The sequence below is a fragment of the Pleuronectes platessa genome, chromosome 13 (genome assembly GCF_947347685.1).
Source record: "Pleuronectes platessa chromosome 13, fPlePla1.1, whole genome shotgun sequence".
Classification (NCBI taxonomy): Eukaryota; Metazoa; Chordata; class Actinopteri; order Pleuronectiformes; family Pleuronectidae; genus Pleuronectes; species Pleuronectes platessa.
In genome coordinates, this window is record NC_070638.1 from 10772338 (window position 1) to 10788051 (window position 15714).

Below are 15714 nucleotides of genomic sequence, written 5' to 3' on the forward strand. Positions count from 1 at the left end.
CGATCCACTGATCCAATCAGAGTGGGCTGGTCTCATCAGACACCTCCCCCTTCATCGATGACAAGGAAGCACCTACAACTTTAAAATTCTAAAAGTATATTTAAATGCAAGTACTTCCTTACTTTTACTCAAGTAGAAAACTTAACATGGTACTTCTATGTCTATGTATATGTAATTTAACTTAAGTAACCATTGATGCCTGGTGTTGTAAAATCAAATGATATCGTTGTTTGTCGGATCTGGAGATGCAGTAGGAGCAGCCACTCATTGGCTGGCCTGTGTGAAAGCATGTGTCTCCAGACGGCATCTTGATTACGCTGATCTCACCGTCATGCTGCCGGCGTCACATGGCAAACCGTATGTCAACCATCGGGCGAGTGACACTGACACCGAGCACAGTTATCCAAGCCTCTCACAAAGCCTCTGTGCTCAGCAGGGAGGGAACCTTGACCCGAAAGGACAACATTATAGGTGCAGATGAGATTATTTATTTTATTTTATTGAAATTTGCTTTTCAAACACCATTTGATCATTTACTAACTGCTGTGCTTTTAGTGTGAGTCTTCGTATTAATCATTTGCCAGATGTGAAACTTCCTCGTAGTCATTGTTTCAATTGCGATAAGCTCTCTCTATAACACATAATCCAACATTTTATTAAATAATACTTTCATTTTGAAGCAGTTTAATATTTTGATCAATCTATACCGTGGTGTGGATTAAAAGCTTTTGGTATATATGCAAGTAACTCAGGTCATATTCATGTCACAATTTAATTCCAGTTACTTGAATCCCACAACTAAACCCACAATAGTTTTAACTTGTTAATTTGAAAACTTGTTATTGCAAATGTACATAAAACAAATGTGTAATTTTGATCTGATTGGAAAATGTTACATTTCTTGTGCACACCAAACATTTCCAAACTCATCTTCCCCTTTCTGTCTCCTCCTCCTTCATTTACGTCTGCACTTCTCTGACATCCACACACACGTATGGGTAGAAACCACCTCCTGCAGCGTCTACACCCTGTCAGACTTCTGAGTAAGCAGTATTATGTATTTGCTCTTCATGAGTCAGCTTGTGTCGAGCCTTGTGTCAGTAAAAGTTGAGGAAGCAGCTGCTTCCTTGTGACGCCTGACACTTTTTATGTTCCACGTTGAGCTAGTAAACCTGATTGCATTTTAGTGTGGTTGCAAAACTGAGCAATTCTTCCCCATTACAGGTGTGCCATATACTCATTTACCAATAAACCACGCATCTTATACTACATAACCATTTGGAGGCAGTTGGATCAACCCGGTGTTACGACGACCTTTAATCCTCAGTCTGGTATTCACTCGTTTTCTTTTGCCATTTGTCTGGTTTTTAGTTTCATGTGATTCTTTCTTTCCTTTTTTCTTTCTTTCCTTTTTTCTCTCAGTCTTTCTACTGCTACCAACCACCTGTTGGTGTCTGATACATGTAATCAGATCTCTAGAAGAGGAGGGGCTGTTCAGTTTCAGGTCGGTTACTGCTCGCTGCAAACACCCATTCAACACAAATCTGAAAAAGAATGGGAGAATATCTGGTCTGGCCAGGGACTTGGTTTCACAGCCTGTTGTTCCAGGATAAACATATGAACTCTCAAGTTCATTGCTTCCTTTAGTCTCTATTGTTTGTGCTTCCTTCGCCCGTTGATGATGATGACATAACAATACCTGTCGTAGTAAATGATTAAAAAGCACATTTGATTGAGCTAATGAGACAAATGTCTTTGCACTCAAACAGAAAAAGTAGTTTTTCTCCTTCAATATTTAATATTAATGTAATGATGAAACGCAACAAAAAGCCAAAGCATACGTTGCAGGTGCTTTATGTATAACTCAATCATGGAAGAACCTTATAATATTGTAATAATGACATTATATTGTGACATTATAATGTGGCAGGAGGTTGTCATTAGCTTTAGGTTGTTTTTGAACTGTGCATGAGGTAATACTTGACCTCTTTGTGACCTCTTCATGACGTCACTTATCATATGAAATAATTGATGGGGAATTATTTTTCTATAACTAACTAAACTTGAGATTGTCTCTCTAGCCCTATTATGTATCCACACACAGCTGTGTATCATGCTCACAATAACAATTCTACCATAATGATGTTTTGTCAGTGTCGTGTTTACCATTGTTTACATCTGGATTTGATGTGTAAGCTTCAAACACAGGTACATTTGATGACTTTCAGTAGAGTTAGAAGGTTCTGCAGCTACTTAATCATATATGTCTAACTGCAGTATACAGCAGTGAGGTCATTAATAGCAGATAACAGGGTGGTGCTACTTGAGAGATTTAAAAGATTTGTGGTGAAATTACTGAGCCACAATAACAGTATGATACGGATGATTTATATATATATGATCATTATTGTTTCAAAGCAAAGTGAACACATAATTAAACACACTCCCATGACTGGTTATACACACGCACACACACACACACACAGACACACACAGCCACACACAACAGGCCTTGTTTGCTGACACACTGCAGACAGGATGTACAACACTATTCACTCAGTCATGGCCAAAATTACCATTGATATCAATGACAATGTGAATTTCCATACTGAATCCCCACATGAGCAATTGGAGGAACTGTCAAATCTCAACCAGGATTTTGACTCAGGCAAAGTAAATGCACAAAATAGACCATTTAATTCAATGGATACAATTGAATGAAAACACTGAATAAAGTAGTTTCACTTGAAAGATCTGTGCTTCTCCAACACAAGATGTCTCGAGGGGCCCTGTCATACGAGGCTGATTTCATTTTTCTGGTAAGTTTAGTTTTAATTAGTTATTTCATGCTATTAAACTGAGATAAAACTGACTGACTCATGATTGGTCGATCCAAACCTCTGGAAAAACGTCCTGATGACATTTTATGATAAAGCCGTTGCCTTAAGCTTTGAAGAATGAGTAAATGCTTCCATATAATGAATGAATGGAGGAATGAACGAGCTTAGGGTTACCCTAGCGTAACCCTAACCATAATATGTAAAGGTTACATATCTTTGAATAAAGATCACTGACAACAGGCTGCAACATGATAATTGTTTTTCATAAAGTCTCAGGAGATTAAAGTTGGAGAAAGAAACCAACCATGCACAGCTCTCCACTTCAAACATCTCACTGGTTACATAACTGGCTTTAATCAACATTTCCCTTGCAGAGCCAACATGGAGACGTTTGTGTTTGCGTTTCGTATAAAGGCACTTGACATATGAGGGTTTTTCGCAGCATTACACTGACAGAGTTAGACTGTGGTGAAACATTTCATCAAAAGAAAATAAACCACTTGTTGTGCACTTTTATAAACCTGTCAACAGAAGATCTAGACAAGAACGAGTACCTGGAAAAGATTGTTATTGAACCGCATGTGACAGAGCACATTGCCTCATCTGTTTGCTTTAAACTGGATCCCAACTGGTTGCTGGGTCAGAGTCTGCTGGGGGAAGTAGATGCACAAGCCCCCTCATTTGGGTTGTGGGGTTGTCTCAACGTGACCATGTGTTGGATGCTGAGGAACAATCAAACCACCGGGGTAAGGGTGGGGGTGGGGGGGGGGGGGGGGTGATGGTGTGGAGACAATACAGAGGCTGTCCGCTGTAGGCCCCACGCCACATAAAGACCTGTTTATTCCCCCCCCCCCCCCCCCCCCCCCCCCCCCCTGTTGGCTGGCCTTGCAGAGTGGACAGACAGTGGACTCAGTATTTCCCTCTCCTCTGTTGAGCAGTGGGGACTCTCCTCCAGCCTCGGCCAAGGCAAAGCAATTTGAGGGGAGCTGTTGTTTTAGAGAGGCACTGTGGGAAAGTCATTAAAGTGTAAAGCATCGTTCGAAAGGGACTCCTGGAAGAGGCCTCCACTCAGTCGGAGGATGGTAATGAGCGCTGACACAGGCCGGCCACCCCCGTAGTGGGGTGCTCAGATCGCCGCTGCCATGGCAAACTGGTTGTCGGCTTTAAAAAACGGCTTGTTGGACGTACAGGGAGTAGAGCTTCCTCTCTCCCACAGGTGGCCCGTGTCTACAAGCAAACTACTCAATCAGGTCTTTTCTCTCTGCAGGAAAGGGACTTTAACTCACTTTGAAGACTCACTGGTGTCCAGTCATGTGCTCTAAACATCGTCATGATTTATGCAAAGGAGACCTGGTGAATGCCTGACATGCAACACATGGCTCTTAGGGATGTCATTCCTCCACTGTCTCCTCTGACTGATCATATCATTATTATTCCATGCACTGTATATTTAAGTGGTGAACTGCACAGTGCACAGGTGAGTACAGACTACCTATCATTCTTTCTCCCCTCACATGAGCCAAACGGCAAGCTGTTATTATGGCATTACAAACCCACAAAAGACAGACATAACAGCAGCCTGGGTTAAAGGTACAATAAGTGGCAATCTGCTCTGCATTGTAATGACTGAAGATTGCCTTTTCTGCAAAAACACATCATGGGAGTTCCCTTTATGTGAGTGAACGACACAAGTTCCAAAGCAATCTGTAAGTCATTCGCTTGCAAGTGCATCAATGATCAGCAGTGCCCACATCAGTAAGATCATGGCAAACACAGAAACAGCTGACATCGCTGTAATGTTGGTTTCCAGAGCGTGACAACCTCCCTCAAATGTGGAACACCCAAACCAGTCTGAGGCAGCCCGCTGTGGAGAAGTGCTTCTCATCTATTGTCACAGAGCTTTGTCTGGGTCGGGGGGGGCCTCTGCTGGAATCCAGTGGTACCACACGTTGTTTACCAAGCCTTATGCACCCCGGGACATTTCAATACAGTATTCGTTTTGTTTTGTAAGCATGGCGTGAGCTTAGCATACAGCTGTCTCATCGAACATAATCTTTAAAAAACACTGACTGTACATAATGTTCTGGTGTGACTCCAGGGCCACACATGGTTCACAGTGAATATTACATCCCTGAATTCAAGTTCTCTGGAGAGGGTTCACCAGTTATTCCTGTCAAAACGAGATGTTTACTTGCTGGACTTAAATATTTGACCAGTAGTCATCCTTAAATATTAGCACACCGCCGTTCTATTTTGGGCCCAGGTATTGATAAGTGGGCATGTGCTTGTGGGGCCACATGCAACAGGATAATACTCCCCGAGCAGGTCAACGTGCACTCAGTCGAGATGGAGAGAAACAAGTGTGACTGTAAACACTGTGAGCTTCGCAGCGTCACTGAAGCAACCGAAGGCCACATCGATCGGCTTGGTTAATGGCTGGATATGGGAAAGAGGGATTGATTTGACCGCCACTGATTTGAAGCAATTCAAACTATGCTGGGCCCCGGTCTTTGCAAAGTTTTCCCAGTTTACATTTTCCAGGAACTGCACAGGGATTCTCTTTCTGTGCACGACTGTGTATGTTTCCTCCTCTCATGGGCGCACATATGGACTTGTGAAAGGCAAGGTTATGCAACAGCTCCGGCCAGTTGAATAAAACTGCCATTTACTGTTTGTGAATGGTGGAGTTGAGAATGGCGAGGCTCCCATTGTCGGCGCTCATTGGTATGCAGCCAGGGAATCGCAACCAGGGCCGATGTATCTTCACCCCTGGTCAGTGAGGAGCTTGCTTCTCTGTGTCGCCCTCAGACCTGCTGCTGTTACAGAAACAGCCCGGCGATAACAGGTCCCAGCCGTGCATGGCACATGGAGGATGAAAACACCGCCATCAACACTTTGGTCAAAGCCAACTTTGATATGTTTCCTGATAGTGAAAAAGCATGTGTTCAAAGCTACTCAGAGGTCAATCTTGTGCAAACGCTTCACTTGCAGGGCTTTCAGATCGGGGACTGAAGAATTCTCACTGTGGCGCAACAACCAGAGGTGATCAGAAACAAGCAAGTCTCGAGCTTGTTCTCCTGCACTAGATATGTCAGTGCTTTTACTCTGAGAAAACCATCTGCAACCTTCTTGTTAACCTGGAGAAACGGTGTTTGAATGGGAATCTGACTCCTATTGTCATCTGGACCATCAGTGCACCCAGATAACCAATGGCCTGGTTCATTTCCGTCTAAACACAAGGATTCACCCCAGTTCAGAAAATCCTCCTCCTTCCCCTCCTTCCCAGTCTGTCTTTGTGAGCGGAGGGAAGTGGGTTAGGGTTATATAACCAGTGCCCGCTCTCATAGATCCTCAGCAGCTCGTCTTCCCCTAATCTTTTCAGCTTGATTATACCCTCCATCCCCCTCCTCCTCTGCCGACTCATTCAACTGAGAGCGTTCTCACACACAAACACATCCAGCACAGGAGCACACGAGCCCAGCGTCCAGATCCGCCATGCACCGGTTTGGAGCGGCTGGAATGTTTGCAAGTGTGTGTGTTTGTGTGCATAGCTGCAGCAGTGATTCGTCAGTGTGTATGTGTGTGTGTGTGGCGTCTTGACATTGCCGCACACTGCATTCGATGGTTAGCTGTGCACGTTACGCCTGATATTTCCAGACCATTCCAGTGGATCACGGCACGTCTCAGCATCGGGAGCAATCAGTCTCAGTGGGTGCTGCAGCCTGGTAATCTGTGCGACTGACGTGAGAGAGTGCAAAGTAACAATCTGCTCGAAGATGTCAACAGAAAGAGACGGTACTCTGATAATATTTGACGTATCGACTGCCTTGTCAGTGGCTGGGTAACACACGGTGATGCTGCGAAGGGTAGACTGCTGATACTGGTGTCTGTACAAGTGTTCCTGCAATTCATCAATGTGGATGCAAAAGAGTGTCAGCATTTGCCGCCGCTTGTTTACAGTGTGTGTCTGAGCGTCTTTGAGTGGTTTTCTTGTCGTTTGCTGCACAGCATTCTGCCGTCACAGGGTAGATTTGATTGGTGTCGGGGAAAAGAAAAAAACCCAAATCAGGTCAAAGGATGAGACAGTGTTGCTGAAAGCGTTTATCGTTACTCACCATCTGGTATGAAACAGTCACATCACCAAGAATTTGGATTCAGGCCACGTCCATGTGCAGATACTTTACAGACACACCTGATGTCCAAGCTACGGACTAAATGCTGTCGGCCCCGTTTCAGTTTGAAAACTGGGGCTGCGTTTCAGTGTGGACGTGCAGAAACGGAAATGAGAGGAAACAATGACGTTGATTCGTCAGCCTCCGAATTACCCGAGCCCCTTTTCGGAAGAAATCAACCGCCAATTAACCCTGGCTACCTATAGACGCAACGTGGATAATCCATTATAATTGTTGCTGACGCTGTTGTCTGTGTTAACAGCTGTTGTGCAGTTAAGATCTGCATTCTACAACAACACAACGACTTAGTAGAAATCAAGCAATACACAATTTACAATTCCTGTTTCCAGCATCCTTAAACAGCAAGTGCAATCCCAGTGTACGTGAGTAGTCACCGTTTTCAGGCGTGTAAGTATGGACGAGGATTAAAAGAGGTCAAGGACAGAGTATGTCGCCAACTAAGCCCTGTGAGACAAATTTGCTCCAAAGGTAACGGAAAGGCCATGAGGAGGTATTTTTTTAACAGTTACAGTGCTCATAAAATTTGATTTTAAAGCTGCGTAAGGACACGCAGAGAGACGCAGGTTCAAAGGTCCAGAGCTTGATTTCCATTTTGTCCTTATTTTTGTCACCAGTAAGCGGAATTGCAGCGGTAAAAACCATGACACGTCTCGTTTTACCTTTGCTCACCGAAGAGCATAAACATGGAAATCTTCTCCTTGGGTTGCAGCTAACCTACGAACCTGCTTACCTCCGTCAGGCAGTAAATATCGCAGCCTCCAGCTGGCTCAACGTTTAATGTGTTTTATGACCCTCTTCACACGAGGCCAACAGGCAGAGGAGACAGGAAGTCGGCATGTTTGACTGCAGCCCCATGGGAAATGTATCATGGACCTGGAAGCAGTTGCAGTATGGTTTTTGTGTTGTTTCCCCACAATACTAACTGTTCTGGTACAGGCTTGATCACAGAAAATCCCATTATATGGTGCAGATATATGACAGCGTCAGAGTCTTGGCTGAGTATCTTCTCTTATCCTTATCCAGGCACAATGACAACCCACCATCTGCTGCTTCAGACTCTGACTGATGGTTTTTTAAACCTTGATTACTGTAAACCTGTGTAAAAATCCACCAGGAACCAGGTCAGACACAATCTTGTTGATTTTTTACATAATAATAGGGTGGTGAGTGAAGGGGGTTCGCAAATAAATTAAATAATGTAAATTCTTGCAGCGACTCTTTTTTTCTATACCGTTCAACCAAGACTTGGTGGATGTAAAACTCATAGTGTGAAACCAAACTTAATCTTTTATAAAAAATGAAACCGTTTTTGTTGCCAATAGAAAAGCGAAGTTCCTGAGTTCATTTTGTCATCTGTGAGCCGTCTCCGAAAGTAGGACACCCCGGATCTGTGCCTTCATCATTTCACGAGCACAGCGGACACACAAGGGGGTGCTTCATGAGCACTGTGCACAGAGAATGATTTTCTCATAACATGGATGCAATTAGCACCATCAGCTGAGCTTGCCAAACACAACTGAGTGTCATGTTTTCACCCGGTGATAAGAAATCTCTCAGATGTAGGCTATTAACACTTCTATCCTGCAGCTTTGTGACAGGAGCCGACAACGCCAAATATGGTTCTAATTCACGCCAACACTTTTCTATGCAGTTGCAATGTCATCCGAGGCACTTGAGTAAAATCTACTTCAACATGCGTCTCTCTGACAGGCTGAAAAATAGCCAAGAGAGAACTTGTTATGATCGACTGACATCTACTGGTTTGATGTGAAAGGACACATTATGTAACTTTATTTTAAGGTCGTACATGAGGCTCTAGGGCCCTCCAGTGGCAGCAGCTTTAAACTTAAGTAGAACCAGAGCACAGGGCCAGATGGGGCTCATCCTTACACATGGCCATCATGATAAGATGGGACAATATTTTCTGTTCTTCACACTGGCCTTTAAAAACAGTTCAGCAGACAGTTTAACCGGAGATCCACTGTAACGGAGGCTGAAGCAATCTGTTCAAAAATAATCAGCATTTTTGTAATGGGGGGGGGGGGGGGGGGGGGGGGTGTTGGGAATATTTGTCAAGCCAAAGTGAAAACTGTTGCTAGTTCTTTTCCACCTCTCATCTCTCCCCCGTTTTTCTCAGCTCATCCCGACAAGTCAAGGCAGACGTCCGCCTGCACCGCGTTTGGCTCTCAAGGGAACTTTGGGGTTTTCTCTATGATATTGTTTGGTCGCAATATAGACAACCTTGATATACTGTATGTCGTGATTTGGCTCAATACAAGTCAAATAAATTAGATTTTTTATTTAGCTTCTTTTGTGTTTTAGAAATTGAAATCACATTATTTGCATCATTATGTGGTTTCGAAGGAGTTTTTCAACATGTGTCCACGCTGGTATGGCAATAAAGGATATTAGACTTTAATGCCATACTAGCTTATGGCTTTGACATAAACAATTGTTTATCCATCATCTATCTGACATGTGGGATATCATTGACTATGTCTTTTTACTGCAAACTGCTTCATAGACCAAAGAAATGGATCTAAAGACTATTATACCCCAGGGAAATCCGACAAGATCACACTGAACCTGCTTGATATTATAATATGCTACAAATCCAGTCAGACATTTTTTATTCATTTCACTTCATGGTGACACAAAATGCAATGTAGCAAAGTACATGGTGTCATGCCACACATACATAATGAGAAAGGTTCACGTTTTACTGAAAGAGCTTCTTTATTTCTTTATATATAGATATTCTGAAGGATTCACATTTGGATTGGATACTTTCAAAATCAAGAAAAATGATATTCTTCACAAAATACATTTTGTTCAAATTTTTGTATTGAGTGCTACACAGGCTTCAACACACATAAAACACAAATAGTTCGCAACAGGCTGTTTGCGATTTCCATTATTCAGATCTCTGTACATGCAAATATTAAGCTCAGCCCTCTGGTTTGGCTTTGACAGAGAAACGGCTCCTTCTTATGGAGCCTTGTCACAAGAGATGGAGGACACAGTTTATGTTCAGGTCAGTGGCTGCCTGTCCAAATAGATATTTCTGAGTTGGAACACCTAGGAGCCATTTGCATGCATTTAATACATCCACAAAAACAAGCTGTTGAGGCTTTTCCACACAACATGGAATAGAAATCCAGAGCCAAATAAAGGCTTTTCTGAAGAAAACTGCTATTGTGCATTTTTATTTAGCCCTCATTGGTTTGATCCTGATGTGTCAGTCTAAGGCAACTTTCCTTTCATAGGAAATCAGGGTTTGAATGTCTTCTTTTTTTTCTTTTTTTTTATCGGTCAGGTCTATAACTGACAAAGACATCACAGTGATGGGGAACAAATACTTTTTATGCAAGCTGAATATTCAAACTCGCTCTTGGCTTTACCATATCTGCTCTCTATACTAGGTCCAGTGGAAGTAAATGTTACACGTGGGAAAATGAAAATTATCATCTTCTAATTTGGGCTAAAATGTCACATTATGATCTTTTGTGTACAATCACACTGTAAATTCACTTACTTAATAACTATATAGTTCACATGAGACATTATGTAAGTCTCTGTTCCACATGGCTCAAGATCCAAACTGCATTACACTGTATCGAAATCACTGAAAAAATGATGATGATATCAAACATTATCAATAGAATTTTCATCAATAGCATTATAACAAAACAAAAAAAGAAAATTCTTGTTATAAGAGGTTAATCCGGAGATGAATGTAAATTGTGACCATAATACATTTAATTTAGAGGAAAAAATAATCTTGTAAAAGGGGGAAAAGGCAAATGTACAAGACTGTGTACATAATTATTTTTAAGGGTAAAAAAACACTACACGTCCCATAAACCAAAATCCTGGTTAATCTGTGTCGAATATAATGTAACGCAGAACCATCCAATCATAGCCGACAAGATTTTTGCAGATGTGATAAGCACTTCCCTGGTAACAGTGGGCTCCACTAATTACACACATCCCTGTTTTACCGAAGGATTGTGGGTTGCCATGTTTTTCTTACCCAATACTTCATATCACACGGATACTTGTGGCTTCTACAGGAGCATATACCATTGTTTCACAATCTCCTAGCCTGTGGTATGTCTACCTTGAATAGGTAAAATATTTTGGCTTATCATGAAATTCTCTTTTCAGAAAATCAATGGGATTTTGACTTTTGGAAAACCACTGTTGAGGTCTGTTGATCTCCATCAGCTATGTTCGAGTTACAACCACAAGATTCTCAGAGGGGTAAAAAATCTCTTTAGATTGACAATAAATAATAATGTGAGATTTATCGTGATGGTTATCCATATCCATGGAACAATTTAATCTTGATTATTTTATAATAATTTTGGGCCTTGTCGCCCAGCCTTACCTTGAAACTGAGATGTAAGTTACAGTAACCGTCAATAAAAATGTGAAATCAGAGTCTGCAAAGATTTTGGTGCGAAACATTATAATCACAGTGTTTTTGTTTGTCAAACTACAAGAATGATGCGTCCACAAGCACAACATTGCACACACTTACATAAAAACACGTAAAAACACTATATGCACTATTGTCCATTTCAAATGTGTTGGTTGTGTTGTATAATCACTCCCCCTGTGAGATGCAATACCATATGCCCCCAAAACAAGCTCAGCAATGAGAATGGCATATAAAAATGTCAAATGTCATCGCATACCTGCACAGTACAACCCTACGGCCTTCACTACCGACCTTTCACATAAAATCATTAAAGTTTCGGAGCAAATCCACTATCATTTTTTTTTTTCAGGAGAGCCTCTCGAACACTTGAGGTTTTAACTAGTAAAAGTATTGTTTCAGACACAACTGTTCATAATGCCCCACGTTAAAAAACAGAAACAAAGACTTGGAGGAAAACAGCACAGGAGAGGTAGGAATTTAAATTCCAAAACCTCTATTCCACAAATACTTGAGTGTTAATCAACTTTGCATGCTAATCACCAGTGGGCTGCACAGCCATAGAAATCAAAAGCATACTTTTAAGAAGTTGTCACAATCAGAAATATGGCACGACGTAGACTAGAGGTCACACAATCTCACTCAGCGAGCCCTCGACCCAGAAGGATATTTACACTGCCAGCACTCTGGCCTTGGAACAGTGTCTTCTCTGCTAGGCGACCACTTCTTCACGCGGCAGGTTGAGCTTCACCTCCCCTCCTGGCACTGTGGAGGCCGAGTAGACTGCAGTGGCGGAATTAGAAGAAGGTCCGTTGGCCTCCATGGTGAAGACCTTGCAGAAGCTTGGTGGGGCTGCATCGGGAGGCTCCCTGTCTGGGCTGGACGCCCGGGATGACCCAGGGGAAGATTCGGGGCTGAGCTGCACAGCTGTAGTGTCCTGCAGCGTGTGCTCGCTGGTCTCAATTTCAAATGCTGCCCCGCCAGTCAGCCCGCCGTGTCCCATCAGTCCCGTGCCTCTGCCTCCCACCTTTGACCTCGAGCTGACGGGAGGCGGGAGGCGGCTGCAGACGCAACAGGCCCCGAAAAAGGAAAAGGCCACCAGCAGTAGGATAGGTCCGATGATGATCGGGGGGTTGGCAGAAGGCACCAGTGTGCTGAAGGCAAACGCTCCCACCAGAGTGATGTTGAGTCCAGCCAGCATGATGCATAGGCCACAGGCACAGCAGAGAGCCGGAGAGGGAAGGCCATGAGGGCGAGACTTCCTCCTCTTCTTCTTCTGGGGCTCCTTTTTAGGTACAGGGGTGCCGTTGGTTCTATCGGTGATGACCATGATTTCTCCCCCGCTCTCTCTTTCTTTCCCTCTTCCTTGATGTTACTCTATCTCCCAGGGTTTCAGTCCAAACTCCTCCCCATGGCGATGTCTAAATGAACTCTGAATCTTTGTCTGTAAAGCACAGCACATGATCAATTAGAGCTGTTTCTTTATTAGATGCAAACAGACACCCCCACCGCTGTTGTTCTCAGTATCAGTGGAGCACTACCTTATGAGCATTGTGGGCGGTGAAGTGTTTATGTGACCATCAATGAGCTCTGAACATTCATAATGGTGCCATGTTACTCTTAATCTGGAGAGGTTGGAGCCTGACATATGACAAATAACTGATACTTTTACATGTGATAATAGCATACTGGATACTAATGTGAAATCGTATCTCTCTATATATACTGTATATATATATTCACAAATTTGTATATTCCTATCATATTTTAACCATACTCAGTCATACATAGATATATTTTACATTTGTGTCTCATTATACAAATGCACAAACACAGTATTCATCCTTGTGCAATTATCCTGTGCCACTGCACTTTGCTCAAGTACTTTTCTCTACCCATAAAATTATGTCTGAATGGGGGATATTGTACATACAAACACACTCTATGTTTTTCATTTTTTTTCTTTATTTCATTGCCTATGTTTATAACATTTTATGCTTTCAAATGCTCACTAGTCAACCTCGTCTTGACTATCTGCTGCGGTAACAAGTGAACCTCTTCATTGTGGGACAGAGCTATATCTTCACTTATCTTATCTTATCTTATCTTATATTATCTTATCTAATTCAATTGTAGAAACACCAGAGTTGGCCTCTATAGTCCGGTGACACCTGAAACCTGCCTCACGTGATCTGATGAAACCACTGCTGGGTATAAAAGCTTCAATGTTGACATTATTTACTGGTGCTGACATGTACACCTGAAAAGTAAAGAGAGCCTATTCTTACTGTAGAATACAAAAGGAAAGTAAAGATGGACATAATTGAGCAACAGGTTAGAGACATGTTTGGAGCATCACTGCTCACATCTAATCATGATAGCTAAGCCTCAGTATTAATAAGAAAAAACAAATTTTACTGTAAATATATGTGCAACCGCTGCAGCTGTTTCAATGTCAGCACTGGGGAATCATTATTTATCTTTACTATTAGTATTATTGTGATATACAATCACATCTGCATTTTCAGTGCAGCTCATTCAAGTGAAAATGACGAGAGAGGATGAGGAGGTAGAAGAGGCTTTTTCTGTAACTGTATAAATCTGTGACCCTGGTACGAATGAAAACACATTTAGAGGCTCTCTGCACTGACGTGTTGCATTCATGTAAAAAAAAAAATCAAAAGCATCTTACCCTGTGCGTCGACACGCTGAAGGTCTTCTCATCGCCTAATCAATAGATCGATCGGCCTGATCGCCGCGCGTAATTACGGAGAGGTTGAAAGGACGCGCACGCACCAAATCGAGGGCTTCTCATCCTGACGCTTCCGTGGCTTCACGCTCCTGAGGGCACAAGTCATGACGTGACAATCACACGGCGGCGATGGGACCTGCGGGGGAAGGTGGGAGAAAAAACAACAATAATCCGAGCGGAGGCTGAAGATCACCCAGGTGATTTCTTCCGAGAGGACACCGCTCAGACGCGACAGAACCAGGCTGTGCCGCTGCTGCCGCTGTGGAGCGAGACGCAGCACGCAGCACCTGACAGGTCATCATCCCGCTGCGGACCTACGTGGAGGGGGAGCCGCTCATGAAGCCTGCTGCCCGGGAGGAGCGACTGTCCACCGGCCGGAGAGTGGAGTCTGCACGTCCCGTTTATTCCGTCCTCCATCAGCCACGTAGATCATCTGGATGTGACTCTACTGCCTCCTCCTCCTCCTTTTCCTCCTCACTGATCCATCCTGTAACCACTGTCTACAACCTGCTGTGCGTGTGTGTGTGTGTGTGTGTGCGCATATTATGAGGGCCGTTATCGGTTCAATAGCATCATTTTGAGGACATTTTGACGTTGTGAGGACATTTTGGCTGGTCCCCACAACGTCAACGGCTGGTTTGACGGTTTAGGCTTGGTTTTAGGGTTATGGGCTATGGAATGCATTATGTCAATGAGTGTCCTCACAATTAAAGAGAGTCGTGTGTGTGTGTGGGTAGGTTATTAAAGTTAAGTTTAGTTAAGGGTAGGTTTAGATTTAGGTTATGTTTTAGTTTATGTTAAGGTTAGCTTTAAGTTAAGGTTAATTTTAGGTTAAGATTAGCTTTAAGTTTGAACTCCAAAATATATGAAAGTCAATGCAAAGTCCTAATACAGAGATTAACCTACTCTTAGATTAGTAGGTTCCGTTAATTAATTTGTATTTATTTCAAAATTTCTGATATGAGATTTTTGTGAACTGACCCTTTAAATGTCAATAAACAGGCTCTTAAAGCTCCTTTTTACAAGTGCATGCTGGGAAAGGTTCATGTTGGAATGCTTGAAATATTAAAATGGCTTATTCCCTCTTGTTCTGACTCTGGCTTTGATTCAGGTAATTTCATAGAAATATTATGTAGAGGCCTATTAATCTGCGTCTTATTACGTCAACCCATGCTGGCTGGTGTTCAGTTAATCATTAATTAGGTGTCCCTCCAGTATTTAACGCCATGCAGGCACAGATGGGTTGTGGTGGGACATTGTGATTTAAGGCCTGACAATCAAACTGATTGTCGTCATCAAGACACAACAGACTCATCGTGCTCCTGTTGCTGAGGCCCGTCGCTATTATTCAGCCTCACAGCGCTTCGCTCTTTTTGTCGGAGCACAGCGTTGTTCCCCATGCAGCAGCCATTCTGCCTGTGCTCTCCTGAATATCAATGCATTATGTTTCACTGCAGGGGTGCAGCTCACTGTGTGCGTGCAACAGAC

General features: G+C 42.9%; 1 protein-coding gene across 1 annotated transcript; it reads right to left on the bottom strand.

Annotated features, from left to right (window-relative positions):
• Positions 1–12186: 12186 nt before the first annotated feature.
• On the bottom strand, positions 12187–12804 carry tmem275a (transmembrane protein 275a). The gene has a single exon (XM_053437951.1). The coding sequence runs from the start codon at positions 12802–12804 to the stop codon at positions 12187–12189; it is 618 nt and encodes a 205-aa protein (XP_053293926.1).
• Positions 12805–15714: the final 2910 nt, after the last annotated feature.

Bases quoted from the DNA above. Each gene is read 5' to 3' on its own strand.
- tmem275a (XM_053437951.1), bottom strand. From the start codon at position 12,804: ATGGTCATCACCGATAGAACCAACGGCACCCCTGTACCTAAAAAGGAG.